At 36.0% G+C, this 18,170-nt stretch overlaps 1 protein-coding gene across 31 annotated transcripts in view; it reads left to right on the top strand.

The window, feature by feature from the left end:
• ALG13 (ALG13 UDP-N-acetylglucosaminyltransferase subunit) overlaps positions 1–18,170 on the top strand; it is an 82,198-nt gene that overhangs the window by 17,788 nt on the left and 46,240 nt on the right. For 24 of the 31 annotated variants that reach the window (XR_012429842.1, XR_012429843.1, XM_074029120.1 and 21 more), the window contains exons 4-8: positions 8,524–8,890; positions 9,452–9,535; positions 12,207–12,257; positions 13,019–13,065; positions 13,747–13,819. Coding sequence is in view for 27 of the 31 variants with exons in the window: in XM_074029120.1 (XP_073885221.1) it covers positions 8,524–8,890; positions 9,452–9,535; positions 12,207–12,257; positions 13,019–13,065; positions 13,747–13,819 (622 nt within the window). In the remaining 4 variants the exon portion in view is untranslated. Of the gene's footprint in view, positions 1–8,523; positions 8,891–9,451; positions 9,536–12,206; positions 12,258–13,018; positions 13,066–13,746; positions 13,820–18,170 lie in introns of those variants that run through there. The other 7 variants (XM_074029128.1, XM_074029131.1, XM_074029132.1 and 4 more) reach the window with 2 other exon arrangements.

Here is an 18,170-nt window from a genome sequence, read left to right on the forward strand (position 1 = left end):
CCCCTATGTTTTCTTCTAGTAGTTTTGCAGGTTCAGGTTTTATATTTAAGTTTTCAATCCATTTTGAGTTGATTTTTTAATATGATGTAAAGGATCCAGCTTCATTCTTCTGCACGTGGATAGTCAGTTTTGCCAATACCATTTATTGACGAGACTGTCCTTTCCCCATTGTGCATTATTCTTAATACGTTTGTTGAAAATTGACCATAAATGTGTAGATTTCTTTCTGGGCTTTCTATCCTGTTCCTTTTTTTGATGTGTCTGTTTTTATACCAGCATGATGCTGTTTTGATTATACTCACTTTATATATGATTTGAAGCCAGGGAGTGAGATGCTGCCAGCTTTGTTTTTACTGAAGATTATTTTGTCCATTTGGGATCTTCTGTGGTTCTATATAAATTTAAGGATTGTTTCTTCTATTTCTGCAAAAATGTCATTGGAATTTTGATAGAGATTGCATTGAATCTGTGGATCACTTTGGTAGTGTGGACATTTTCACAATATTCTTCCAATCCATAAACATGGGATATTGTTCCATTTATTTGTGGGTTTTTGTTTTTTTTTTTTTCAGTTTTTTTCATGAGTGTTTTATAGTTTTCAGTGTTATATCAGTCTTTTACCTCATTGGTTACATTTATACCTACGCATTTGTTGCTATTGTAAATGGGATTGTTGTCTTAATTTTCTCTTTGGATAACATAGAAACACTACTGATTTTTTGTATGTTGATTTTGTATCCTTCAACTTTACTCTTTTTTTTTTTTTTTTTATCAGTTCTAACCATTTTTTTTTGTGTAGTCTTTAGGTTTTTCTATATACAAGAGCATGTTATCAGCAAATAAAGATAATTTCAGTTCTTCCTTTTCTAGTAGGATGTGTTTTCTTTCTCTTGCCTAATTGCTCTGGCTACAATTTGTTGAATAAAAGTGGTGAGAGGGGGCATCCTTGTCTTGTCGCTGATCTCAGAGGAAAAGCTTTCGATTTTTCACCCTTGAAAATGGTCATAGCTATGGGTTTATCATATGTGGTGTTTATTGTACTGAGATACATTTCCTGTATACCTAATCTGTTGACAGGGTTTTTGTTTGTTTGAGACGGAGTCTCGTCCTGTCACCCAGGCTGGAGTGCAATGGCACGATACCAGCTCACTGCATTCTCCGCCTCTCAAGTTCAAACGATTAACCTGCCTCAGCCTCCTGAGTAGCTGGGATTACAGGCGCCCGCCACCATGCCCAGCTCATTTTTGTATTTTTTTTTTTTTTTTTTTTAGTAGAGATGCGATTTCACCATATTGGCCAGGCTGGTCTCAAACTCCTGACCTTGTGATCCACCCACCTTGGCCTCCCAAAGTGCTGGGATTACAGGTGTGAACCACCGTGCCCGGCCAAGAGTTTTTTGTTTGTTTTTTCATTATGAAGGGGTGTTGAATCTTGTCAGATGCTTTCTCTGCATCTATTTAAACGATCATGATTTTTATTCATTCTGTTAATGTGGTGTATCACATTTATTGATTTGTATATATTGAACCTTCCTTGCAGCCCAGGGATAAATCCCACTTGATCATGGGGAATGAGTCTTTTAGTGTGTTGCTGAATTTAGCTTGCTAGGGTTTTGTTGAGGACTTTTGCGTTTATGTTCATCAGGGATATTGGTCTGTAAATTTCTATTTTTGTGGTGTCCTTGTCTGGCTTTGGTATCAGGGTAATGCTGGTCTTGTAAAATGAGTTTAGAAATATTCCTTCTTTTTCAGTTTTTTGAAAGAGCTTAAGAAGGATTGGTACTGGTTCTTTAAATGTTTGGTAGAATTCAGCAGTGAAGCCATCAGGTCTTGGACTTTGGTGGGAGACTTTTATTACTGATTCAATCTCCTTCCTCATTATTGGTCTGTTCAGATTTTCTATTTCTTCATGATTTAATCTTGGCAGGTTGTATGTGTCTAGGAACTCATCCATTTCTTCTAGACTATCCAATTTGTTGGCATATAATTGTTTATAGTAGTTTCTTGTGATCGTTTGTATTTCTTTGATATCAGTTGTAATGTCTCCTATTTCATTTCTGATTTGAGTCTTTTTCTCCTAGTCTAGCTAAGGGTAGGTCAATTTTGTTTATCTTTTCAAGAAACTAACTTCTAGTTTCGTTTATTATTTTTCTATTGTTTTTCTAGTCTCTTTCATTTATTTATGCTCTGATCTTTGTTTCCTTCTTTCTGCTAACTTTAGGCTGTTCTTCTTTTTCTAGTTCCTTGAAGTATAATTAGATTATTTGAGATCTTTCTTCCTTTTTAGTGTAGGCATTTACCACTATAAATTTCCCTCTTAGAACTGTTTTTGCTGCATCCTGTAAGTTTTTGTTTATTGTTTCCATTTTCATTTGTCTCAAGGGTTTTTTTAAAATTTCCTTTTTGATTTATTCTGTGACACATTGACTTGTTCAGAAGCATTTTGTCTAATTCCCACATATTTGTGTATTTTTCAAGATTCTTTCTGTTACTGATTTCTAGTTTCATGCCATTGTGATCTGAAAAGGTACTTGATATGATTTCAGTTCTCTTAAATTTGTTAAGACTTGTTTTTTAGCCTAACAATATGATCTCTCCTGGAGAATGGTCCATGTCTGCATAGCAAGAATATGTATTCTGTTGCTGTTGCATTGAATATTCTGTATATGTCTGTTAGGTCCATCTGGTGTAAAGTATAATTCAAGTCTGATGTTTCCTTATTGATTTTCTGTCTAGGTTATCTGTCCATTGTTGAAAAAGGGGTCATGAGGTCCCAAAGAGCAGACTTGTTCTTTTTTCTCTTCCCCATTTTCCTTCCCATCCTCCTAATTTAGTTTTATCAGTTCTGTGAGATTCATTTTCAATGTTGATATTGCCATGACTGCTTAACTACAGTATTATTCACATCTGAGCCATGTAGTGTTCAATGATTTGTTTCCTTTCCTGTAAAACTTCATTTTATCTCATTTTGTTATTTTCTCATTTTCTCAGTTTTTAATAGTAACATCTCCAAACTTTCCAACAGAAGTGTACATCTCTCGTTATATTCAAACACATCGAGTTATCTAAACCTTTATTATCTTTTTCAAGATATCCACACTGGAGTTCTCCATCCTGTTTTTGGAAATACTTATTTTCTAGTCCTACTGAGTGTCTGTCTTCCTGTGATTTCCCCTTCATCCTTATCCTGTAATTTCTCTTTGCCTTTCTCTTGTGTTGAATCTCCTATCTCCAAGATTGCTCCCTGACACCCCCAGACTTTAAAAGAAAATTCTTTATTTTGGTTTCACATATCTTCAGTAGCTTTCTGAGAAAGGGTGGCAACATTTTTAAATCTTTTTTTTTTTTTCTGAAAACACCTTGTTTTACTCTTTCATCTGATAGTTTGCTATAGAAATAAAGGTTGGAAATAACTTCCTCTGTAATCTGGAGCTTCATTGTTTTCCGAATCCCAGTTTTTTGAGAAGTATATTGTGTTCTTATTTGTGTTCTTTTGTGTATAAACTGTTTTTCTTCTCTGAAAGCTTTAGGATCTTCTCTTTTTCCCCTGACTTCAGAAACTTTATTATTATGTCCAGGGATGATGATCTTTTTTGCTTTCATTGTTGTGACTACTTCATGAGCCCTTTCAATTTCAATATGGATACTCATGTTCTACAGTGCTAGAATTTTTTTTATATTATCATCATCATCATTATCATTTCTTTCCCTCTGCTTCATCTCATTTTGAGCTTCCTGTTGATTAGATGTTGGCTTTCCTAGATTGATAATCTAATTTTCTTATTTTTTCTTTCCAATATCGTTGACTATTCTGTGAGCTCCTCAACTCTATTTCTTCTGCTTTTTTGTTTTACTTAACTGTTAAATTTAAATACAGTAAAATTAGCCTGTTATATAGTTCTATAATTTTGACAAAGGCATAATCATGTAACCACTGCCACAGTCGAGATGCAGAACAATTCCAGTGCCCCCATTTATCCTTTCTCTTTGTAATCAGCTCTTCAACCCCAACTACTGACAAAAACTAATCTGTTTTCCCTTCCTATCCTTTGGCCTTTTTCAATATGTCATATAAATGCAGGCATACAGTGTGTAGCCTTTTGAATCTTGTCTTTTTTCGGTTCACATGTTACATTTGAGATACATGTTCTTTTATGTATCATCATTTCATTATTTTCTATTCCTAGGAAGTATTCTTTTGTTTGAATGTACCACAGTTTTTGTCCATTCACCAGCTGAGAAATGTTTAGATTGTTTCCAGTTTTGAGAGTTCATGATTATGGATAAAGCTACTATGAACATTCACATAGAGGTTTTTGTGTTACCATTTCTCTTATGTAGATACCTAGAAGTGGGATTGCTTGATCATATGGTAACTCTGTTCAATTTTATAAGAAACTGCTAAACTGTTTTCCACAGTGGTTGTACTATTTTACATTCCCACTAGCAACATATGAGAGAGTTCCAGTTGTTCTATATCCTTTTCAACACTTGGTATTGTCAGTTAAAAAAATTATTTTAGTTATTCTAAGATGTATGTAGTGGTATCTCATTAAAGATATACAAATGGTCAATAAGCAGATGAAAAGATGCTCACTATCATTAGCCACTGGGGAAATGCAAATCAAAACCACAGTGAGATACTACTTCACACCCACCAGGTTGACTATAATCAAAAGATGGAAAATAACAGGTGTTGATAAGGATCTAGAGAAAAATTGAACCCTCATACACTATTGGTAAGAATGTAAAATGGTGCAGTTGCTCTGAAAAAGTTTGACAGTTCCTAACATTAGGTTAAATAGAGTTACCATATGATCCAGTAACTCCACTCATAGGTATTATGCCTAAAATAATTGAAAACATAAGTCAAAACAAAAACTTGCATGTGAATATTTATGGAAATACTATTCATAATAGCCCAAAAGTGGAAACAACCCAAATTTCTATCAGCTAATGAATGGATGAACAAATTTTGTTTTATACAGTGGATTGAACTATGTAGTGATGCACCATGCTACAACATGGGTGGACTTTGAAAACCTTATGCTAAGTAAAAGAAGCGAGTCACATAAGACCACATATTTTATGATCCCATTTATTTGAAATGTTCAGAATAGGGAAATCTATAGATTCAGGAAGTAGATTAGTGGTTGTCTGGGGTTGGTGGGGATAGAGGGATTAGAGGTTGACAGCTACAGGATGCAGAGTTTCATTTTGGGATAAAGACAATGCTCTAAAGTTGATTATGGTGATGGATGCACAACTCTATACAACAAACCATCGAATTGTATGCTTTAGGTGAGTGAATTATATGGTATGTGACATACCTGAAAGCCGTTAAATTTACCAGTTTTAAGAGTACAATTTAATTTTTAGTGAATATACAGAATTGTACACATATCACCACAAAATAGTTTTAGTAGATTTTTGTTATTCCAGAAAGATTATTTGTGCTTATTTGTAGTCAGTGCCTATTTTCACTCCATCCCCGGGCAACTACTTCATCTGCTTTCTGTCTCTAGATTTACCCTTTTGGCATATTTCTTATAAATGGAATCATATTCCTTTTGGAATCATACAGTTTTTGCTTCCATCTTCTTAGGACCAGTTTCTCCAATCCTTGTTAATGCTATTGTTTGTATTATTTATTATAGCTATCCTGGTGGGTATGTAATGATGTCTTACTGTGATTCTAATTTCCGTTTTCCTAACGATCGATGATTTCAAATATCTTTTTATGTGCTCATTAGCCATTCTTGTATCTTTGGTGAAATGTGTATTCAAATCTTTTGTCTATTTAAGAAATTGGATTTTTTTTATTGTTGACTTTTCAGAGTTCTTTACATATTTTAGTACAAAGTTTTTCTGGTTAGATATGTGTTGTAAAAATATTTTCTCCCCGTTTTGGCTTGTGTTTTCATTCTAACAATGTCATTTGCAGAGCAAAAGTTTTAAATTTTGATAAAATCGAGTTAATTTTTTTTTCCCTGTTATGTATCTGAGAACTCACTACCTAATTCAGGATCTTAAAGATTTTCTCCTATATTTTATTTTTCAAAATTTTGAAGTTTGATTTTACATTTATGCCACTTTGAGTTACTTATAGTACAAGATGTGAGATATAGGTTGAGGATCCTTTTTTTGCATGTGGATGGTCAATTGTTCTGGCACCACTTGATGAAAATGCTATCTTTTTGCTATTGAACTGATTTTGCACCTTTATCAAAAATCGATGGACCATATTTGTGTGGATCTACTTCTGTGTGCTTCCCTGTGTGTTTTTTCTTTTGCTCTGTCTCCTTTTGTCTTCCTGTCCCTACTTATGTTTTTCTTTTTTTCAGTTTTCTATTACTTTTCTGATTCCCTCCCTCTCCCATTTTCCCTTCTCCCATTCCCTTCCTCAAAATGAAGCATTTAGATTGCATTGTTTTATATATCATACTTATTTTTAGTTTAAAAAGCAGATGTGTGAAGCATTTGTGTTTTTCTCTACAAGTACAATATGCTGGAAACAAATTAACTTTTAAATTATCCTTTTTTTTGAGATGGAGTCTCTCTCTGTTGCCCAGGCTGGAGTGCAGTGGCGCGATCTCGGCTCACACCATTCTCCTGCCTCAGCCTCCGGAGTAGCTGGGACTATAGGTGCCCACCACACCCAACTAATTTTTTGTATTTTTAGTAGAGATGGGGTTTCACCATGTTAGCCAGGATAGTCTCGATCTCCTGACCTCATGATCTGCCCTCCTCGCCCTCCCAAAGGGCTGGGATCACAGGTGTGAGCCATCACACCTGGCCAAATTATAACCCTTAATTAATTTTTCTCAGTGAATTAGTGACCTTGTCGAAAGATGGCAATCTCTCTTCCCAATCAGTGTGTTTCAGAACTTTTGCAAAAGGCATCACTTCTCCAGTGTGACAGTTTCTTTACAAAAGAAATTAGTGGCTGGACATGGTGGCTCAATGGCTGTAATTCCAGCACATTGTGAAGCTGAGGTGGGAGGATAGCTTTAACCCAGGAGTTTGAGACCAGCTGGGCAATGTGGCAAGACCCCAACTCTACAGAAAATACAAAAATTAGCTGGTTGTGGTGGTATGCACCTGTGGTCTTAGCTACTTGGGAGGCTGAGGTAGGAGGATTGTTTGAGCCCAGGAGGTTGAGGCTGCAGTCAGCTGTATTCACACCACTGCATTTGCACTTCAGCCTTAGTGACAGAGTGAGACCATTAAAAAAAAAAAAAAAAAAAAAAAAAAAAAAAAGAAATTAAGGTAATTTCAAATTGGCATGCTAAGGAAGTCAAGATTTATACTTTTTTACCATGTCAAATATTATTTCATTCCTAAATTATAAAATATTGCTCCTTTTCCTAGAGGGAGCAGTCATGATTACTACTGGATCCACAGATACAAAAAAAAAAAAAAAAAAAAAAGAAGAAGAAAAAGAAAAAAAAGAAAAAACAATTTTGAAAGCAGCTTAATGTTGTGCCTTCTCTAAAGCCAACTTTTGACCTATTTATTTTTTTAATACTTAAAAAATGTAAGAAAGGAATTGGATTTTTGCGTTTAAATAAAAATAAAAGACGCTAGATAGCATAGATAATAGGAACAAATAATACAAGCAATTGGGCCTGCCTTTGGCACTTACTATTTTCTGTGTTTTTTCTCAGAATCCAGAGTTATGTTTCTGGAAAAGTATGCTAGTAAAACATTGAAACACATCTCTCATTGTCTACCTCATCTCATACTGTACCATACCATTTCAAATGTAGTCTATTAGAAAGTTTATGGATATTTTCATGCTGCTTCCATTTAAATTTTTATTTCCATTTTTAAAGAAACACACTTTTTTTTTTTTTTGCATTTTTCTTTTTTATTGGTGCCATATAATACTTTGGAGGCCTTAGTCAAGAATTGTATAAGGTTTCCCTAGCATGGCCAATAAGATTTAGTTTCTGTGATCCTGGCAGAGATTATTATCTAGAATTAGAAGATTACTTCAACCCTATATCTGGAATATCCAGGTAATAGCTTTGGTACTTAGCTTGAACTGTGCCCTCTGCCACTATAGATTAAGGGAAGTTCCTTCTCCTTTTTTGTGTGTATTAAAAAGATACTAATGCAAATACTCACAGGTTAACTAGGTTCATCAAGATTCCCTCCCTCCATGTTTCCCTGAAACTATGAAAGGAGCAGGGAATTTGGGGGAGAGACTAGTTGAATATTCAGCTAGAGATCTTAAAGCAATGTAATGTTGACCAGGCTGCAACCTACACACCTGAGCCTTATTGTAGTCCCTTTTCAGCCTCGTGCAGCAGTTGCCCTGAGTTAAGCTGCAAAGTCAGTTTCCTTCTAGTCCCAAAGCTCAGCTGCTTATGCATACTTTTCTCAACCTTGGTCTGATTGGGTTAATCCCACTCTTTCCCAAGGAGGTAACTCTAAGCACTTTCTCCCTCCCTCCCACGTCTCCTCCTCAGTCTGAGTTCCCTATTCCTAGGAGGATTGGCTCTTCCTCTTCTTTTCACAGGGTCCTGACTTGTCCTGGGCAAGCCAAGTCCATTGCTTCTGCTCCTGGGAAGTGCCAAGATTCTGCAGCGCTGACTTCAACTGCCTTCTCAGGCCTAGACTTTGGGCTGCTTTCCGGATACCTGCATAAGCAAGCCCTTGTTACTGCTACCCATCCTACCTGCACCCTGCTTTTTCCCTCTTGCCACACTTTTTTTCCTCTCCCTCTCACCCCCACCCTGTACAAAATGCATAAAGGATGGAAAAACTACTGCAGCCAGAAGTCTTTGAATGAGGCATCAATGGATGAATATTTAGGCAGCTTAGGGCTGTTTCGAAAGCTGACTGCCAAGGATGCCTCTTGCCTCTTTCGGGCTATTTCGGAGCAGGTAAAAGGAAAACATATCTTCCCTGTACTGAGTTTTCAGAGTTTGAGACATGGGATGGTCCTGTAGTTTGCCAAAAGAAACAAAAAAATTCCCCTGCTTTCTAGTGAAAACATCAGGCTTATCAGGTCCTAGAGAGAAGCTGCTTGCTCTTATTAGCTTGGCGCATGCCTTTGCTGAATAGTCTATATTGCTGTACCTTTGCTATCTTTTCTGTTTTTTAAATGCTAGTTTTTAATGTAGGAGGGGTAAGATGAGGCTAAAGACAACTTTGAAATATATCCTGATCCTTTGTAAGCATCCCCTGCTTCCTCTAATACCTAAGAAAAAAATTATAGGCTGTGCACATAAGGAGTAGAAAAGGGGATGGGGCATGACAGTCATCCTTCCCCAATTTCGTTGAAGATGATATTAAGAAAAACTTAGAGTAAGATGATTTAATTTCCGAATTTTCTACATATGTTCTGAATAAGGAAGGCTTAAGTGTCCAGTTCATAGTCTTGATTTAGAAGTGCCTGTTTTAAATGACTACTGACAGTGGGCTGGTCTTTCTCTTCTTTTTAGTTGTTTTGCAGCCAGGTCCATCATTTGGAAATCAGGAAGGCTTGTGTCTCATATATGAGGGAAAATCAACAAACTTTTGAGTCTGTAAGTAGAATACATACCCAGGGGAGTGCTGGTAGACTATGTAGCAGGTGGGAAAGTAATTGTGAGCACCTACCAAAATTAAACTATATCATGCAGTCTCCTCAATAGCAAATATTTAATTCCCAACTGGTTCCCTTCCCAGTAGCTAACGTGCTTCTGGACCCTCTGCTAGAATTAGGTTGTTTAAAATTCAAGGTTAATTAAAAATCAAGAATAATCTACATTTTCCCACTACTTACCTCGTCCTACACCAAGAACTCCAGACCCTAAAAAGTTACATTTTGATTGCTGTTTTATATTATCCATACAGTTTTATTGAACAATTAATAATAATTCATGAAAGGTTTGGCTCTGTTAATGTTTTGCAGTGCATATTTTAAAATATGTACAAATGGGAACCCCCTCTATTTTCTTGCTTAATCCTGTGGACAGTAATCTTCAGCCAGTCAATTTGAGGAATCTTGTAAAACTTAGTTGTTGGGGAACAAATGAGTCTAAGTATCTAGTCTTTCCATGTGACAAATTGTGTAATTAGAGCTCTGCCACTAATGATTAACTTTAGGTAAAACAACTTACAGAAGACATTTGTACACCTTCATGTATTTGAATTCTTGTTAATGAAATTGGAGGCTTCCTTTTGTGTGTGTGTGTGTGTGTGTGTGTGTGTGTGTGTGTGTGTGTGTTTTAAAACACTTCTGGCCCTTCCAGTGCTATTTGTTTCTTCTATTTATTGTGGGTATTTGCCTGCTGTTCGAGTTTTACTCTTAATTTTCTCAACTGGTTTCAGTGAATTTTAAAACTATGTGAAGACTTCTTGACTTAAAAGCTTGTTACCTTGAAGTTGATTGTAGTCTTCTCTACACCTGGAGAAAGGATTATTCGTGACATTACTTCAAATGCAAGACCACAGTGTAAAGCAGTGCATCTCAAGTGTTTCTGTGCATACAAATCACCTGGAGATCTTGTTAAAATACAGGTTTTGATTCAGTAGGTCTGAGTTGTGGCCCGAGATTTCTTTTTTTTCTTACCTTGAGACAGGGTCTTACTCTGTTGCCCAGGCTGGAGTGCAGTGGCAGGATCACGGCTTGCTGCGTCCTCTACCAGGCTGAAGCAATCCTCCCACCTCAGCCTCCAAAGTAACTTGGGACTACAGGCACACACCACCTCACTGGGCTAAGTTTTTTGTGTTTTTAGTAGCGATGGGGTTTTTGCCATGTTGCCCAGACTGGTCTCAGACTCCTGGGCTCAAGTGATCTGCCCGTCTTGGCCTCCCAAAGTGCTGAGACTACAGGTGTGAGCCACTGCGCTCAGTGGAGATTTCTGCATTTTTAACAAACTCTGAAGTAATGTTTGCTATTGGTTTGTGGACAACATTTTGAATAACAAAGATGTGTGTAAAATTTTAAAACTACATAAATGAATTTCAATTCAATACTGAGTGATAGAAACCAAATCCCCTGCAAAGTTTATACTGTTTGATTTCCCTTATATAAAACTCTAGAAAAAATACAAGCCAATCTATAGTGACAGAAAGCAGATCAGTGGTTATATATGAGTTATAGAGGGGCACAAGGATACTTATGGAAGTGATATATTCACTATCTCAATTGTGATGATGATTTCATGGTTGTATACATAAGTCAAAATTTGTACTATTTAAGTTGGGCAGTTTATTGTATGTCATTTATTTATTTATTTATTTACTTATTTGAGACGGAGTCTTGCTCTGTTGCCCAGGCTGGAGTGCAGTGGCATGATTTTGGCTCACTGTAAGCTCTGCCTCCTGGGTTCATGCCATTCTCCTGCCTCAGCCTCCCAAGTAGCTGGGACTACAGGTGCCCGCCACCATGCCCGGCTAATTTTTTTTGTGTTTTTAGTAGAGATGGGGTTTCACCGTATTAGCCAGGATGGTCTTGATCTCCTGACCTCATGATCTGCCCACTTTGGCCTCCCAAAGTGCTGGAATTACGGGCGTGAGCCACCGTACCCGGCCTGTGTGTCATTTATATCTCAAAACTTTTTAAAAGGAAAATTTAAATGATTTTTTAAAAGTCTAATATGTATCCATGGAACTAGAAATAAATCTATTACAGTCCTGAGTTTAATTTCATTTTTATTGAGGCATATTTTACATACAATAAAACTCATCATTTTAAGTTTACCATTTTTAGTTTTGGCGATAATATGCAATCATGGAACTGCCACTACAGTCAAGATATAGAATGTTTCCATCACCCCTAAAAAGTTCCCTTGTCCCATGGTCTTTTTAGAAACGAATGAAATTCTCTTTAAAGTTCCTCAGTTTAATTTTGTAAATGCATGTCTTGTGAAATTTGAAATCCTTAGAAATACTGGTCTTGCTTGATTTATGAAAATTGTCATTACTTAAATCGGCGTTTCAAATGAAACTCAAAAGCATACCATTTGATGAAATGCACTGGTATGTGGATATGCCAGGACCAATTCCTAAGATATTTTTATACTCCAGTTTTTCTCCACTCATGACTTTTGTGTATGTGCAAATCTTCTTGAGGTGCTGTGCAAAGTAGAAACTTACTACCATAATTGTTGAGCTGAGCAAAAAACCCATTGCAGGATAATATTGTAGAATATAATCAGATTTCAGTAATGCTGTGTATTTGGTTAAGTCGAGTTTGTTTTATTTTTGAAGTATGTGGAGGGATCTTTTGAGAAATACCTGGAACGGTTGGGAGATCCCAAGGTAAGATCAAATATGGGGGTTTAATCTTTTCAGAGTTATTTGGAATAGTAATGTAAATTTATTCATTCAGCTGTATTATTTTAGCCAGACCCCAACTATTTTATTTAGTAGTCAACTGTGTTGAATCCAATAGTTCGTGCATAAGTTTAGAGGATGAAAATTGACCTATTGGTTTGTGTCGAATATTGATAATTGTGTGTTAAGAATCCCATCAACCATAGACTAGCAAAAGAGTATATACTACTTGGAAACAGGAGAAGCTTAAGCCTTTTCACTTTAATGGAGGAGGAGGGTGGTAATGAATTTTACCAAGAGGTCATTATTTTGTTATTAAACAATTCCCCTGATTTGTAGTTTTCTTCCTTTTATGTGGGAGTAAAATTCATAAATTCATACTTTATTTAGAAATAATTTTTATATGATAAAGTTAATTCCATGGTTCTGGACTTAAAAAACACATTTACTAAATCCCTACTGCCTTTTTATTATACTAGTTCCATCTTTATTGTGTTTTTAAAATCTCTCCTATTAACTGTCCTTATTACTTAATGGCTAAGTAGGGCTTTAGATCCTTTTTTCAGGATAAGTTTATGTTAATAAGTAGCTATCACAGTATTCCAAGCCTTAAAACAGGTTATAGTGTGTTCTACAAAATCTTCATCTAAAATAGTGCTAAGCAGCTAAAAATTTGTTGAACTTGAAAAAACTACCTCCTAGCTACAGAATGTTTTTTTAAAACTCTATACACTATTTATGTTTAGGAAAGTGCTGGCCAGCTGGAAATAAGAGCTCTTTCTCTAATTTATAAGTAAGTTATATCCTCTTTTCTTTGAGAGTGGGTGTTTGCATGCATGTGTGTATAAGATCTCAATTAACGGTCTCTTCGGGATTGGGGAAATTTGAGATTTGATGTGTTGATATCTAGAATGAAGAAAGCTAAGAGAGAGTGTTAAAATATTTTAAATGGTTGAAAAGTCAAAAGAAGAATGTTTCATGGGATGGAAAAATTATATAAAATTCAGATTTCAGTGTCTATAAAGCTTTGTTGGAACACAGTCATGCTCATTCACTTATGCATTGTCTGTGCTGCTTTCATGCTACCAAAGCAAAGTTGAATAAACCATATAGTCTGCAAAAGCTGAAATGCCTATTTTCTAGCCTTTTGCCAAAAAATAAAGGAGAGCACCACCCCCCAACTCACAGCCATACATACAATTAAAAATTCATTGTCTTTACCCCTTCTCCTCCCAAATTAAGATACATTAAAAAAAAAAAATCCATAGGACTTTAGGGGCAATTAGCCATCTACTTTGAATTAACGTCATTTAGCCCTTTTGGATTATTTTAAAGCCAAACATTAAACCGGATATTTATATTGCTTTATATGAATAAGGTAGGCAATTTAAAAGCAGAAATAGTTGTTCCTATAACCATCTCTTACATATGCCAAATTATGTCTTCCCACTTAACCTTTGTTTTCCCCATGTAGTCGGGATTTCATTCTTTATCGCTTTCCTGGAAAACCTCCAACTTATGTCACAGATAATGGCTATGAAGACAAGGTAAGAAGATGAGTGAATGTTGACTTATATAAAAGAAGTTGAATGATGCTTCTGGCTTGCCTGGATATTAAATCATTTTTTAACCTAATTAACGAAAAGCATAGTCTGAATGACGGGTTTCTCTGTTACTAGCATTTTCCTCTCTAGTCAGTTAATCTCAGTGTTGTTAGCCCTCTAAACAGATCTGATTGTCATTTCTCTGTGATAGGAAAAAAGCCACCCCAAACCCTAAATGGCTTCTCAGTGACTAAAAAGGATAAGGTTCAAACTTTGAAGCTAGGCATTCAGCATCCTGAAAGGTCCCAAAGCAGCTTTATTTTCTTCCATCCTTATTATGCCATGCTTCCAGGTATTCTGCCTTTCATACTTTGTGTCTTTGTGTTTGAAACTTTCCCAATGCCCCTGGAGTCATTTTCTCACTTTGTTCTCCCCTAGCAGCTCCCAAGTAATTGTAGTATTTATTATATTGTGTTTGTCTTCATATGTATTTCTTCCATTATCTGAAAGTTTCTTGAGGGAAGTGACAGTGTCTACTACTGCCTGGTAAGGTACTTGATTGTTAGTTGAGAATACTCAGCAGATAAATTGTTTTTCAGCATACAGTTTCTCCTCCAAAAAGTTTATAAAAGAAAAACCTTTATCCTGATTATTTTATTAGTGAAATATAGACTACATAGTGTTTGAGTTTTATATGTCTTATTTCACAACATGGAACACAATTTAGACAAAATTTTAATGATGGCAAGACAAGACTAGAGACCAGGAGAACTGTTAGGATGCTGTTATGGTAATTGAGGGGGAATATCTCAACTAAGGAGAAGTAGCATTAGGAATAGAGAAGACTGAGTAGGAGATAACTTAGAAGATAAGTACGAATGAGGTACATTAATTATCTCTTTTCTGAGCTTTGGGGACACCAAAATGAATACAGTGAAATCCTTGCCCTCCAAGAGCTTAAGGGGCAATGAAGACAGAACTGCAAAGGGTTAATTACAGCAAAGTGGTAAGTTTTATAATAATAAAAACTGTGCTAAAAGCACAAAGGAAAAACCCCTTCTTTCTGCTTGAGGGAGTTTAGAAAGCTTCATGGTGGTAGTGACATTTAAGTGGAATATAAAAGAGTCCGTCAAATATGAAGAGCAGTGTATTCAGAGGAAACACTATATACAGAGGCATAGAAGCAAGAGACCCTTTGGCACTTAAGTAGTTGGATGTGAGGAGGGTGATGCTGGAAAGATAGGCTACAGTTACATAGTAAGAGGTAGAGCAAGCCATGCCAAATAATTTGTCTTTTCATTGTACAGAATAGTCATTTGAAACTTTTTCCCAACATTTTATTATGATGTTCAAACATACAGAAAAGTTAACAGAATTTTACAGTGAGCATCTATATACTTACCCACCACCTAGAATCTGCTGTTAACATCTTAGTATTCTTATAACATCTATTCCTCGATCCATTCATCTGTCCATCTTTCTTTTTTGATGTATTTTAAAGTAAATTTCAGACACCAGCACACCTGACCCGAAACACTAATGGAAAGTTTTTAGGCAAAGGTGTGACATAATCTGAATTGTTTGAGGAAGAGGAGTGTTAGCTTTTGTATCTAAGCAGTTGTACATAGCATTGCTTGAGATGAAATTTGGATCTTTACCAGGGATCTTTAAACTTCCAGTTCAGTTTTTCCCCAACATTGTATTCTGAAATTTTTCATACAGAGAGAAGTTTGAAGACTCATGTAGTAAACATTCATGTACCCACCACTTAGTTCCTGCAGTTATACAGTTCCATTTTAAATGTCTTGTGTATCTTACAGAGAGATTATTTAGCTAATTTAGGGGGAACATTACCCACTGGGAACCATGAGAATACAAAAATGTCAGACCTTTTGAGTGTGTACAACCTACAAATATCCATACATGTATACAGAGCTAATGCTTACCAGCACTTGGGTATTTGCATGTACAGGATAGTGCATATATATGTCTGATTTGGGAATTTATAGAGTGGGGGTGTGTGTTTATATTGAAAAGCCAGGTGCTTTTATTCTGTGATGCTTTACTTTCCCTAAAACTTTGTTGCTTTATCTCAGTTCACCCTCCTAAGATTGGCATCAGGACCGAGTTTTTAAAAATGAGGCCGGGTGTGGTGGCTCATGCCTGTAATCCCAGCACTTTGGGAGGTCGAGGCAGGTGGATCACTTGAGGTCAGGAGTTTGAGACCAGCCCGGCCAATATGGTGAAACCCCGTATCTACTAAAAATACCCAAATTAGCTGGGTGTGGTGGTGCATGCCTGTAATTCCAGCTACTCGGGAGGCTGAGGTAGAAGAATCGCTTGAGCCCAGGAGGCGGAGGTTGTGTGAGCCGAGATTTCACCACTGCACTCCAGCCTGGGCGACAGAGCAAGACTCCATCTCAAAAATAAATAAATAAAAATGACTTTATTATAGGCGTGACCATTATTAACGAACCTTCTAAAAATATTTTAGAACAAACTTTCATAGAAATAAATGTCTAATATTCACTTCGGTATCTTTCACCTTCTGTGTTGACTTAATTCTGCATTCTACATAGTTATCTTCAGTTTCTTAAGTGTATTCAGCTGAAATCGAGCCATCTTCACTCAGCTCATTTGCTCTATCTAAATAGAAGTACGTACTTATATGAAAAACAAAATAAAATTAAGTCTGGAAACGTAGAGTAAGAAAGTCCCCACTCATCCTCTTCAATCTTATGCACTTCGAAGTAACAAGTATTGGTTCTCATGTACTTCAAAGTAACAAACTATTAAGTATTGGTGAGTATCTTTCTGTATCATTTTCTTTGTATTTGTCTTTTAAATGTAAATGGGCTCATATTTAACATTGTTACTTGTTCTTTTTAAATATCCTTCTTAGTAATATAGGTCTACCCCATTTTTTCACTAGTTTACTGCCATTAATTACATCCCATCTGCCCACTCCCAAACAAATCACCCACAAGTATGTATGAATTATTATTTCATGTTGGGATACCATGAGAAACATAAAAGCCATCATGCCTTGTTTTGCCTCTTCCAGTCAAAATGGAAATTCTTGCTACTTTAATAGAGAAATTATATAGTTGTCTGTCTTCTTTCTATAAGAACTGCTTGTTCATCAGTCTGGTTAACTGAATTCCTTTATTCCTTAACAGCTACCTCTAGTTATTAATACTTTTTAGAGTTCCCAGTTCTTGTAGCCCAAAATACAAAGGGTTTCTCTGCTCACAATCTGCTCACTGTTCTTATGGGTTAATAAACTCTTAAATGCAGATACCCCTTGTGGTAGGAGAAACTTATAACTTAAACTTTACTGTGAGTTACTTTAGCTTGACTTTTGACTTCAGTACTTTGAAATGGATTATTACTGAAATAGAATTGTGATTTCCAAAAAGATGAGTGAAGAATAATAGACCTGGGATCAAATAACTGGATTATTGGGAGAAGTTAGCCCAGGGAAGAGTAGGAAGATAGAAAAAAAGAATGCTTAGGATAATTTTTTTTTCTGCCAAGGAGGCTTGGTGGCAACATCTTTCTACAGATTGCAGAATCATTTTGAGTAACTCAGGTTGCTGATACCTTCAAAATGGAAGAACCTTAATCACTAGGGATTATATCCCTTATATAAGACAGATTTTTTTTTAAGAGATGGGGATCTCACTATGTTGCCTAGGCTGGAGTGCAGTGGCTATTCACAGGTGAGATCATAGCACACTACAGCTTCAAACCCCTGGGCTCAAGTGACCCTCCTGCCGTAGTAGCTGAGACTAGAGGCACACACCACCCCACCTGGCAAAGACAGATTTTTTTAACAAAAATTCAGAAAGGTTTTTGAACAGTTATGTAAACAAATTTCATCACATGCAACATTTTGACTGACAAAATTTTGCTTAACAAGCATGGCCTTTGAATTGTTTTGGGGAAAAAAAAAACCTCTAGGGATTCAAGGAATCAGCTCAGACGTTAAACTGTCATTTTTGTAGCCTGAGATGTGCCTTAATTCATTGAGGAAGTCTCTCTAGCAGTATTGGTGCTATATAGTGTATTGATATATTGCTATTCAGTTAAATGGATAACTTTTTTTAAAATTTAGATTAATTTTATTGACAAGGTTTATAAGAATGAATTAAATATTTAAAATCGAAGACGAATTATTAGGTCTTATTTAGTTGTTTATTTTGTTCACTTCTATTTACCTTTCCCTAGTGTCTGAGTAACTATCAAACAAGTCAAACCTGTGAAAATACCTGTTAACATTCAACATATATATTTCTGTTCCATGATGCAAAGATATTTTTCAACCCTTAATTGGTACATCAAATGTGTCATT

The sequence above is a fragment of the Macaca fascicularis genome, chromosome X (assembly GCF_037993035.2).
Source record: "Macaca fascicularis isolate 582-1 chromosome X, T2T-MFA8v1.1".
Taxonomy (NCBI): Eukaryota; Metazoa; Chordata; class Mammalia; order Primates; family Cercopithecidae; genus Macaca; species Macaca fascicularis.